The sequence below is a fragment of the Cucurbita moschata genome, unplaced genomic scaffold (genome assembly GCF_002738365.1).
Source record: "Cucurbita moschata cultivar Rifu unplaced genomic scaffold, Cmos_1.0 Cmo_Scf00073, whole genome shotgun sequence".
In the NCBI taxonomy this organism is placed as follows: Eukaryota; Viridiplantae; Streptophyta; class Magnoliopsida; order Cucurbitales; family Cucurbitaceae; genus Cucurbita; species Cucurbita moschata.
Genome location: NW_019268589.1, coordinates 373,467 through 386,473, shown reverse-complemented (window position 1 = coordinate 386,473; position 13,007 = coordinate 373,467). Strand labels below are relative to the sequence as shown.

The following is a 13,007-nucleotide window of genomic DNA, read 5'->3' as shown; positions in this document are numbered from 1 at the left end:
ACTCGTGCAATAGAAATATTAGAAATCATTAACAATACATAATGGCTTGCATAAGAACACGACTTCAAAAATTATAAACAAAATTATAAAATTTAAGATATAAATAATATCAAGCTCAAACCAATTTTTGCAAAAATTTTCTTCCTTCAATGGTTTGGTGAAAGTATCGGCTAATTGATTGTTAGAGTTTACAAAATAAAAAATAATGTCCATTTTGTACGTGCTCTAATAAAATGATGTCTAATGTCAATATGTTTAGTTCTAGAACGGTAAATAAGACACTATCAAATTTTAATATAAAATCACAGATAGTTTGTTTGATCCAAAGAATTTGAGCATAAGAACTAGCAACCATAATATTTTGCGGGGCAGTAGACAAGGCAATCAAATTATTTTTTTTACTAAACCAAGAAATTGACAAGTTCCACTAGTATTTTTACAATCTAACAAAATTCGCTTCAAAATATCCCGCTTTAGAATATCCTACCAATTTAAACTCAACATTTTTAGGATGCCTCAATCCTAAGTCAATAGACTTAAGCAAATATTTAAATATTCTTTTAACAGCCACGAGATTCTTTAGGACAAGATTGAAACCTAGCACAAAAACATAATATCGGGTCTACTAGCGGTTAAATAAAGTAGAAATCCAATCATACCTCGTTAAGATTTAATATCCACACATTTACCTTTTTCATCCTTGTCAAACTTAGTGGACGTGCTCAAGAAACTAAGCTTTCCCATAATAGTTTACCCATTTTAAAATCATTTTCGATAGGAAAATTATTAAGTCTATCATATCCATCTTTTAGAGGCAATAGCTTCAAATACGAGAGGTAATAGCTTCTAATCTAGCAACACGGGTGCAAAAGTAAGGTGTAGGACAAGAGTTGTTTAGTCATTTATCTTGATCGTACGCCGTCTGTGGGAACCAAACCCACGACCACATGGTTAAAAGTCATGCACTCTACCAGTATGCTAAGACGGCTCAGTGAAAGATAGTCAAGATAACCATCGGAGAGAATGCACTTAATTGAATACTTTCCCAATGTGATATCTAAGCACTTTTCACCACCAAACAGCAACCTTTATAACCAACATAAGCATAGCCTGCCTGCTTTCCTTTAAAAAGATGGCGACTTTAAATTCTTCCTCTCCATATCTGTAATTCAATCAACGAGCAACCAAATGGTATAACTTATCTTCACTCCATGGTGTTCGACATAGCCTATTAGCGAGGCCGCCTTGTAGGCTCAAGCTCGTACGCATGGATCATGTATAAAGAAGTACTTCACATCCAACCGTGACTAGACTAGAAAGCTGATTAAGGTCATGCCATGATGTTTAAACGATAGGTCTCACCATGTAACGACCCTAGATTTCTACTTACCTTGAGTCAGTACCGTCATCATAGCGTAATCATTTTGTGTAGAAATAAGTGTTTAAACTTTATCATAAAATATAAATTTCATCTTAAAACACTGTCATGGACTTACATGTTTCGAAAACATCTTTAAAACAATACAATGAAATAAATAAACATTAAAATTTAAAACATCCTATCCTAACCTAAGTTATAGAAGATAAATGCAACAACCCTGTTTCATGATCTCGAATTGTGATGCCATCGTCAACCGTACAAGGGAGTCTTGCCTTTATCTGAAAAATAAGAGTAGCACATGGCTTGAGTATTTTAAAAAATACTCAGTAAGCGACCCCCCTATCCAGGTTAAATACCATCACATACAATTTCATGAGTGGGACCTATCATAACATTCTATTTTCCTATGGTGGTTATCCTAAACGGGTAATTGGATTTGTACTTAACTTTCCTACACATGATCCACACGTGCGAGTATGGACCCACCCGTCGGCTCATACACCTACTGGGCTTCTTTCTTGTTGGGCGAGCATTCTCTGGTAGCTATTGATGTCGGACACCCGTTAGGAATAACAACCATCATGGTAGCATTATGGTAAACATAATGATAGTTTCTTTACCTCCTAGTGTACGCATCCGTACTATCGTGAAGGAGAAGGGGTATCCCCCGGTGCATGAACACACAATAGTGCATGAGGTCCCAACATTTTTCCATTTACATTATCATATACTACAACCCCGCTAGCGTCTTCCTTTATATCATATCATTTATCATATCTTCCATGCATGTATCGGGGTTGTATTTCATGTCAATTCGTCATTTTACATGTCAATCATATCATAACGTTTTCATACTTTCAGATGTAACAATTCACATCATGCACATAGCATATCATATACTATAACAGTCACATAACCTATCCCAAGCATGCCTTCAACATACCATATCTTAACATATCATATCATATCATAAATATATCAATTCATCAAATGCAGCATAACATTCACGTACCATAAAGCACACAATTGTAACCTGTAGGGCCAAACCTAAGCCGAAACTACTACGATCCATTGACAGTTTCTACTCATTAAATGAAGAGAATGGACATACATCCCTTCCACTCCTCGATTTAAGGCAGGGACATCTCTAAACATGTATGATATTCGCCGTCTGTGGAATCAAACCCACGACCACATGGTTAAAAGCCATGGCTATACCAGCTGAGCTAAGACGACCGGTTGAAAGAGGGTGAAGATAACTTGCAGAGAATGCGTTAAATTCAAATATATAAGCATAATATTCGTGTTCTAGGATTAGTTCAAGGCAAGATATGAGTAGTTCTAATTCTTTCTTTTGAAGAATTTGTCAAATTTGATGAATTTGTTAATAAAAGTCTTTTACCACGAACTAATGATTTTTTATATGTTGAGTTGGTGGAAGTTAAATTTGATAAAATATTCTATTTTATATCAATTTTATCAAGATATTTTAGCCTCTTGCTTTAAAGTCAACATTTGATATGGGGAGGTAAACATGCAAGTCCAAATTTGTAAGGACCCGGCTGACTCGATGACTCCAAAAGATAGGTAAATTTTTCGCGAAATAAAACAAACCAAATTTAAAACATAACATACATTATATTTACATTATATCATAATAAAGTTTATAAGTATTTAAAACACCACGTGATAGTTAAAATGCAAAATGAAGAATAAACACAAAACATTTTAAAACAAAAGAGTTGAGGACGACGGGTGAAGCTTGTTTATGGAACCTGCTTGAGAATCCTCTCTCGACCTCGACCAACTTCTTATTACCTGAAAAAATGGAGCATACGGAATGAGTACAAGACTCAGTAAGTAGCCTACTTGTAAGCTCTTAAATCGTGTCTTTGATATGCTAGGGTACCACACTCTTTCTTTTATTGTTATTGTTTTTGTTGTAAGTACTTTGACCCTCTAGTTTTTGTTCTTGACTTGGGGTTCTTATCATGATCTATCTTAAGGACCTTGATCCTTCTGAAACCTTGGTTATCCTAAGGGCTTTAGTACTATGGTTCTTGGTTCTTGTCCTTGTAACTTGGATCTTGACCCACGTTCTAGTCCTTGATCTTTCTCTTGTTCTTGGTACTTTCTAGAGTCTTGTTCTGTTCATGATTCTCTCTCCAAGACACTCCCCCTAGAATTTACGGTATCAGACATGAACTTGACAATCTGTGTCCAAGCTTCATGTGTTCCAAGCGACATAGTCTTAACCTACGTCCAAGGTTTTGTGCATTCAAAGCGATGTAGTCTAAACCCGCATCTTAGGGTTTGCCCTTCGATACAGTCCGAAAACCTATGCTCAAGGCTTCATGCGCTCCAAGCAGCATAGTCTGATAACCTACATCCAAGACTTCTTACGTTCCAAGTGATGTAGTCAAATCCTGCGTCTAGGGCTTGCCCTGCGATACAACCTGAATACAATGCCCAATGCTTCATGCGTTCCAAGCAGCATAGTCTAAACACCTAAGCTCAAGTCTTCATGCGTTCCAAGCAACATAGTCTAAGTCATGAGCATGTTGTACCGTGGGAGCTCTTAGGAGGTTCTTGATTCGTGGCTAAGGTAACTTACTCTCTTCTTGTTTCATCGTGGCCCTAGATTACTCCCATGATAAACCATAAAGGTCACATGCTCGGTGCATACATGAACATGGCATCCTGCAAATCTTTAGGTACCCATAACATGGTGCAGGACATCTCATCTAGGTGAGGGAAACATAACAAACATGACATCCTGCAAAGGAAATATGGTGCAGGACATCTCACCTAGAAGAGGAAAACTTGTGCCTCTAAAAGCATCGCGTGGTGAGAGGTGATGGGTCACTTTGGACATGACCAGAGTATTACCTAGCATTCTTGAATTTCTTTATTTGAGGACCTTGGTCCCTTGTTCTTAAGTGGTACCTAGTATTCTTCTTACTTGGGTAGTTGTAGAGCTTGTATGTAATTGTTCTTGGTTCCCAATCTTGTAAATATCTAGGGTTCTAAATTCCTTGAGGCATAAGTTGTAACATGCATTCATAATTATATGAACCCATCATAAGAACTAGCATGAGTTATTCTAGAAAGTCATAGATTCCTAATGAATTCTCTAGAAAGTTCTAGAAGGGTCTTGAATCTTGAGGTGTTTCCTTTTCGTGTTTTTTAGGTTCTATCTAGGTTTAGGTTTCAAACTTGATCTAATCAACTTGATCTCTTGAACTTATCCTTATGTCCTTTAGAATAGGTCTTATAGAAAATAGTAGGTCATTTGGAGCACGTCTAGACTTTCAAATATCATAAGTAGTCCTAGGGGCATTTTGGTCATTTTACCCCTAATTCTTGGTTTTGCTACTTAAGGTATTTTAATGGCTTTCAAACTTCATAACATCATCAAACATCATAAAATAAGATCTAATACAGAGTTTCATAGCATTTGGAGGTCATCTAGGCCATGAACCGATGGTAGATTACCTTAAGGACATTATGGTCATTCTACACCGTTCTAACTTCATAACATCATCAAACATCATAAAATAAGATCTAATACAGAGTTTCAATAGTATTTGGAGGTCATCTAGGCCATGAACCGATGGTAGATTACCTTAGGGACATTATGGTCATTCTACACCGTTCCTTGGTTTACCTACTTATCCTTATCCAATGACAACAAATTTCATACATAACCTCCACTACCAGTATTTCTTAACAAAAAGTCTAAGGTGGCTACTTAGCTCGTTGTCAATGTTTGGGACATTCGTTCTCGATATCTAAGGAGGTTAAAATTGTGAAAACATTAGAGAACATTAGATTTCAAACATTCTATTTCTCTTCGTGGTCATTTACAACCCCTAATTTGAGCTCGTGGTTTTCTATGGAAACTGATTCCTGTGATCGTTGGATGGGATGTTCTATGAGTGTTGATCCTTGATGGGTGGGGGAATCGAACCACGACCACATGGTTAAAAGCCATGCGCTCTACCAGCAAAGCAAGACAGCTACTTGAAGAAGGAGAGTGAATGCACTTAATTGAATACTTCCCCAATGTGATTTCTAAGCACTTTTCACAAAAACAACCGCCCTTATAACGGTTGGAAAATGGAGTAGTCAGCATATACTCAATGATCTTCCGGTATTGTGGTTTCTTACGTAGTCAGCATCACAATATCTAAATAGCTTGTAGTCTTTGCTTCTTTTGTACAAAATACCGTAGTAGTCGATTGTATCTTGGACATATCTTCAGATTTTGCATTTACCAACTAATGACTCCAACTACATTCTCAAATTTCTTTGGTTGGTTCATGTATATCTCTCGGTCCAACTCTTCATGTAAGAAGCATTCTTCACGCCCATTTGCTATAATTTCCAATTTTTACTTGTCGCAAGTACTAGTGAAACTCATAGGGTAGTGATCTTCCCCACGGGACTAAATGTTTCATCATAATCTAATTCATATTGTTCAGAGATCCCTCAAGCTACAAGTCGAGCCTTGTATCTCTTGATTGATCAATCTAGGGGACGTTGTATTTTGAAAATCCGCTTGCAAAAGATGAGTTTGACATCTGCTAGGTTTGCCATTAGTTTAACATCTGCTAGTCTTGTCATTGAAGAAACTCGAATGATGAGTTTGACTTTACAAGTGATTGTCATGTCTCATTGTGAGATTGATAACAATTCATTCTTCTTTTAAAAAAAATATCACGAACTTGTCTCATGCATCTTTCGGTGACTCGTCATCCTGAATGTGCTCCAACATCTCTTCTTCGATTGTGGTTTTCAAGGCAAACATTGTTTTGCTCGCTTTAATACTCCATTGCACAAGGCATCATTAGAATCTTTGGCAACGTAATTTCACTTCTGTCAACGACCTCCCAAAGATCTTGTCCTTGTGAATGAGAAATCATGCATGTTGCTCACGTGTTGTACTTGTTGCTATTGAGTTTCTTGATTCTTTCTGTAACGACCCAAAATTTTCTACTTAATTTAAGGTCGCTACTGTATATATATCATGAACATTGAATGCGAAAAGACTTCATTTAAATTCCAGAAAACGTAACATTTGTCTTAAAACACAATCATAGACTTACGTGTTTCGAAAACACCTTTAAAACGACACAACAAAAGGTTAAATAAAATAAATAAACATTTAAATTTAAAACATCATATTCTAGCCTAAGTCTAAGAGACTAAATACCACTATCCTATGCATGTGTCATGGTCTCGAATTGCGATGTCGTCGTCAGCCGTACAGGAATGTCTTGCCTTAACCTGAAAAATGTAGTAGCACATGGCTTGAGTATTTAAAGAAATACTTAGTGACCCACTATTGGGGTTAAATGCAAGAACATGTGAATGTAATGACGGGACCTATCCTTTCCATCTATTTTCTACGGTACTGTCCTAATGGGTAACTTGAATATATACCATATACTCTACACACAACCCATACGTGCGAGTATAGACTCACCAGTCAGTTCGCACACTGCTGGGCCATTTTTCTTGTTGGGCGAGCATACTCTGGAGCTCCTTAGACCAAACACCCGTTAGAACTAGTAACCGCCACGACAGCATTATGTAAAACAAAATGATCGTACCTCTACCCATCATGATGAATTAGAGGTATCGCGCAATGTATGAGTACACATAATGCATGAGGTCTCAATATTTTTCCATTTTTGACATTATTAAATATAACACCACTATCGTTTTACATTCACAGCATATCTCTTCTCATGTTTCAATTCTCATATCATGCATAATTCTAACGGGTTATATTTCATTTCATTTATCGTGATATCATATCATTCATAACATGTTGTAGACATACAACTTAGAAAACATAACATAACGCTCCATGCTTATAACATGTCATTTCATAATGTGCAAGTCATACAACAATTACCTCAATGGTCACACAAAACAATCTAAACATAACATATCACATCACAATATATTGTATCATAAACATGTCATATTGTAAATACTTCGTGGTCATATCGTTCCCTAACTTATCATAACCTTAACGTTCTTATACCTATGACAGTCATATCGTTACGTGAACGTACCTTAGTTATATCATCACCGGAACGTAACATAACGCTATCGTTCTATCAATCTATCACAAACCTATCCCTTTCTACCCATAACCTATTCTTTAATCAATCTCTCCTATCCATAGCACTTCGGTATGTTACCTAACTTTAACGTTTCATGAATGCATCTTACTCCTGTTGTTACATTTTGTTTGGTGCATCCTTCTCGTATCATATCTCAAACATATCATTAAACACATCGTACCATAATTATTATCATACAGTTCACATATTATAACATATACATAACATATAAGAAGCATATTGATCCACAGACAATTCACACATATCAATATATATGACACGTGTAGAACCACGGGGCATGTGTCAACATCAAATATAACCATGCCAATAGTAAAGTCACTTATTTGATTAGCTGAGGCCGATGTCCCGACGTTATCCTTCATAAAAGTTCATTGAAATCCAAGTCATCATATGTGAGCCCATGACATTCGTTTCAAGTTTGAACTTCTACAAAATTGTTTCTCTAATTTATATTGATCCATGTGTTATTCTTTGTTACCATCTTTGCATGAGTTAAGTCTTGAAATATTTATATATGTTTGTTAGACTATTATTTTCATACAAACCATTTAATACCCATTAACATTTTCTAGATATTCTAGTTTCTCTTTTTACTGTGTTTAATATAACATTTTTTTTCAAATAATTTCAATTATATTCACCATCTCCTCTCTATATTTATTTCCTTAATCTTTTAATCATTTCTTACTTTTTCTGAGATGACTTTAATTCCTAATTCAAAACTAACTAATGGTAACAAAATTAATATCATTAAATAAAATAAAAGAAAACACTCACCTATCAGAAAAACTAAATCTGAATCTTTTTGTTTTTTGTTTGTGTTTTCTTAGACCTTTTTTTTTTTTTATTTTTGTTGGTTAGATAAACTAAATCTGAACCTTTTTATTTTTTAGTTTGTGGTTTACTTAGACCTTCCTTTTTATTTTTGTTTGTTACATTTTGTTCTATTATCTTTAGGTAAATTGCTAAATAAAACTAAATAATTGGACAAGAGAAAAGAGATCTGAGGTATATCTTACTGAAATTTCAAATTTTTCTCCTATGTAAATTTTCATCATCTCCTCTAAATAGAGGCATTTCTGTTTTCTCAAATCTGACCTTTTTCATTTCTGTTTGAAGGGTGACTTTTATTTTATTTATTATTATTTTTTTAAACATAATAATAATTTTTATTTATTTATTTATTATTATTATTATTTTACTATTACACGTTCAATGACTTTGAGATTACCCATTGTGTTGACAGTACCTCAATAATACCAAACAAACATTTTCGACACAACCCATCGTGTTGACAGTACCTCAATAATACCAAACAAACATTTTCGACACAAAACTTATAGAGTCATGGACTACTCATGATAAGAAGAAACTCACTCACTAGCCATTTTAAAGATGCTTTTATGATGTGGGAGATGAGAAATAACCACAGAGCATACTAACAAATTCAAAAGATTAGACAATACCCATCTTGCTCTAATACTAGATTGTTGAAGAAATACTTTCGTGGGAAACACTCACACTTTTTATTAATACTAATCAAGAAAAGATTACAAGACACTTCCTAATGTAATATCAGTACACTTTGCTTTATTTGGGATAAAAACTTGGTGGGATAAAAGGGTATTTATAATAGAGGTCAGATAATATAGACTGTACATTTGTGACACAGATCTATTCCTAAAATAGTTAAATCTTTGTTCATAAAACATGCCATATCTTTATTCTTAAAAAAAATTTAGATAATAGACTCGTACAATTATTGAATTTTACGCTTAAGATTGGCTATGGGATGAAGGTATAAAGTAATTTCTTTAATTTCTAATATAGTTAAATATCCACGGGGCGGGGTGGAGACAGTATACTACCCCCATCCCTATCTCCGCCCCCTTTTCATTCCCCCGTCCGCAGGTGTTTATTTAACGAGAAAAAAAAAATCTCTTCTCATTCCCTCCTCCATTTGGGGCGAGTCTCCATGGGGCGGACTGAAGGGAATGAACTCTTCATCCACGTAGCGGTAGCATTGAGAACCGTTTTTATTTTATTAACAATTAAAACAAAGCGAGATTAAGAACTCTACCTTTGTAGAAACCCTAGCTTGCAAGGCTCCTTAAATTATTCTAATCATGCAAAAGTTCTTTCACATCTCACAAGATCCCTTGCTATGACTCGAACACAAGGTCAAGGCTTGTGAGAAGCTCTTGAAAGAAAATTTCAAAGAGATTGGAGAAGAAAGTTTCGAAAAACTCTTTCTCTAGAAGAAGTAGGAGAGATTCGTATGTCTTTGGCTCCACCCGAAAGTCCTATTTACTAGAATTCTTGGAAAATCTTTCCCCAGACATATTTAATATATTAGGATATAATATCTTCTACAAATCATATCTAAATATTATAAGATATTTTAATATATATTTAACTAATTTAAATTTTATTTAAATTTTAAATATATTTTTATTTAATTTAAATTTCAAATATATTTTTATTTATTATATCAAAATATATTAATTTAATATTTAGTTGTATCAAATACAATAAATATATTTTTTTTTCTTTTAATATATCTAATATATTAAATATTAATTTAAACTTTTCCTAATATCTTTTTCTCTATTTATATTTAACATATCTAATATATTAAAAGGTTAATATGAACCCTCCCAATTAAATATATTTTCTCTATTTATTTAATATATATAATATATTAAATATTAATTTGACTTTTAAATTAAATTTATTTTCTCATTTACATTTAACATATCTAATATATTAAATATTAATGAGAATATTTCAAATTTTCTTTGAAATAAATTAAATATTAATTAGAATATTTCAAATTTTCTTTCAAATAAATTAGACTTTTTAGCGTTACTGTGAGCTAGCAAGAGAACTTTATAGACCTAAATATTATCAACTCGAATAATATAAAATTAATTAATTAGCGTTACTATGAGCTAGCAAGGAGACTTTATGGACATACAGATTATAAACTCGAATAATATAAAATTAATTAATTAAACTCTTTAATTAATCAACTTCCATTCATTAACTAAACGTCACTCCACTATAACTTAGAGTTGTACTTTTATGCACTACGGGACAAGTTATGTCCATTTTTATAATCATTATAAGCAAGTCGAACCTTCACGAGTTATTCATAATTACAGATGGGTCAAAAGTCCGTTTTATCCATGCAATTACTTCTTTCACTAAGTACCATTAATTTTCTAATGAACAATTTGTTTATGATCCAATCATAAACCAAGTCCTTCTCGGGATAATGAGAGGGCGGGGCCCCATTGTTCAAGTCCCGAATCGGAGTAAATTCTATCTCATGATATTATGTTCCCAACTCCTTATTTCATCAAGTTCCAAAAGGGTAACTGACACATTTTAAAAAACAAAATATTTAATTTCAATAGAAAAGTATCTTGCTTGGAAGACTTCCTTCAATTGCTACTATAAATATCTGTTCAATAGTCCGAATCTATGTCAATAGATTTACCAACAACAAAATAAAATATAGGCACAGACTTCACGGTGGAGAAATTGAGAGTACAGATCTTCATCGTTGAGCGGCAGTGAGTGTCGCCGTTGCTCCTTCCACTGTTGATTGGCCCATTCACTGAATTTGGGTCCCCAATTTTGCCTACTTCCCTTTCAACTCTCAACCAATTCTATGCATATTCCCACGCAAACCCCACACCAACACCCCCCGCCAGGACTCCATGTTCCACGACCCAAATCTTCATAAGGAATTTCATTTTCCTTCCTTCGCCCACTCGGAGTTTGTGGCATCTATTGGAGTCCAAGGTGATGGTTTTTCTTGCCTTTTCCAATCTATTTTTTCTTGTTCTTTGCCTGCAATCTGTTTGCGATAATTCCCCTGTGGAATTTGTTCTTGCTTTTGAAGGCTTTGATCTCTGTTCTTTCTAGCAGGTTGATTTGGACCACTGGGTTGAATTTTAGAAACATTGTTGTTGTGTGTTGTGTTGCTGCTGCTGTTTGTTTGATTGATTAAATCGGCTGAACTGCGTTATTCGCCGATGAGTGGCGCCCCGAAGAGGTCCCATGATGATGGGGGTCACTCCTCATCTTCCAAATATCCACACGATGATTCCAGTCCCTATCGCAAGCTTTCTTCTTCACTTCCAATGCAGTATCGTCCTTCCTTTGAGATGGGTCAAGACGCCCCATTGTCGAAGATACCCCGCACGGAATCCCGTGAGGGAGATAGGAGATCCCCCCCGCACTCGATTTTTCGAATGCCTTCGTCTTCTAATGATCCTCATGTAGATCACTCTGTTGCTTCGGAAAGCAGGCCAGAGCTGCGGGACTCCAAGGACGGTGGGGACAATAGATTTGAGAATCGAGATTCAAGAGTGGAGGCTCGAGAGCTGTTTGGTGATGAAAGGAGGGATTCTCAAGCTGTGAAGTTGGAGAAGGAAATGAGATACGAAGGCAGATTGGATGATAGAGATGGTTATCACGATTACAAGGGTGAATTGAAGTCAGAAAAAGAGATGTATGGATCAGCAACCAATCACTTAAACTGGAAAGAATCAAAAGATTACCATAGAGGGAAAAGATATCCTGAAGCTTCTGTTGGAAGCTTGGAACCCTGGCATGTTTCACGCACCAGTTCACAGAGTGCAGCCGAGGCTGTAAAAGATGCCCTAACTACTGAGGAGAAAGATTATGTTGAAACAAGGGAGGCTGTTGGAGAGAATAAAATAGATTCAAAAGGGGAGGATAAATTTAAAGAGAAGGACAGGAAAAGGAAAGATACAAAGCAGAGGGATTGGGGAGATAAAGATAAGGAAAGAAATGATCATAGGAGCAGTACTCAAGCAACGAACAGCAATGTTGAGCCCAAAGACTTGTCAAAGGAAGAGAGAGATTCGGAAAGGTGGGAGAGGGACCGGAAAGATACCTCGAAAGACAAGGAAAGGCCTCGTGAAAGGGAAAAAGACCATGTGAAGAGAGAATCATGGAATGGGATGGATAAGGAGACTGCACACCTTGAAAAGGAGTCAGGTGAAGTGTCTGCAAGAATGTTAGAGCAGGACAACCCAATTTCAGAGCAAAAAAAGCAAAAGGATTTTGATAGCTGGAAAAATGCTGATAGAGAGGGTAGAGACAGGAAGAAAGAAAGGGATACAGACATTGAGGGAGATCGACCAGAAAAGCGTAGTAGATGTCATGAAAAAGAGTCAGATGAGGGATGTGTAGATGTTGAAGGGACTTTAGACAGAGAGAGAGAAGTTTATAATTATGGTGTTCAGCATCGGAGAAGGATGCAACGTTCAAGGGGAAGCCCTCAAGTGGCAAATAGAGAACCTCGCTTCAGGTCTCGTGCTCAAGATAATGAAGGGTACACCATATGATTTTCTTTACAGTTTTCATTTTCCCTTGCTACCTAAATTATTGTTTTCAAATAGCGTTCATTGTTGGTGGTTCTCCCCCCCCCC

At 35.5% G+C, this 13,007-nt stretch overlaps 1 protein-coding gene across 2 annotated transcripts in view; it reads left to right on the top strand.

Moving 5' to 3' along the window:
* Window positions 1-11,065: 11,065 nt before the first annotated feature.
* Window positions 11,066-13,007, top strand: part of LOC111438324 (zinc finger CCCH domain-containing protein 13-like) — a 16,390-nt gene continuing 14,448 nt past the window's right edge. The window contains exons 1-2 of one of the 2 annotated variants that reach the window (XM_023076224.1): window positions 11,066-11,349; window positions 11,473-12,910. In XM_023076224.1, coding sequence (XP_022931992.1) covers window positions 11,583-12,910 — 1,328 coding nt within the window. In that variant the 5' untranslated portion in view covers window positions 11,066-11,349; window positions 11,473-11,582. The remainder of the gene's footprint in view (window positions 11,350-11,472; window positions 12,911-13,007) is intronic. The other variant, XM_023076223.1, reaches the window with a different exon arrangement.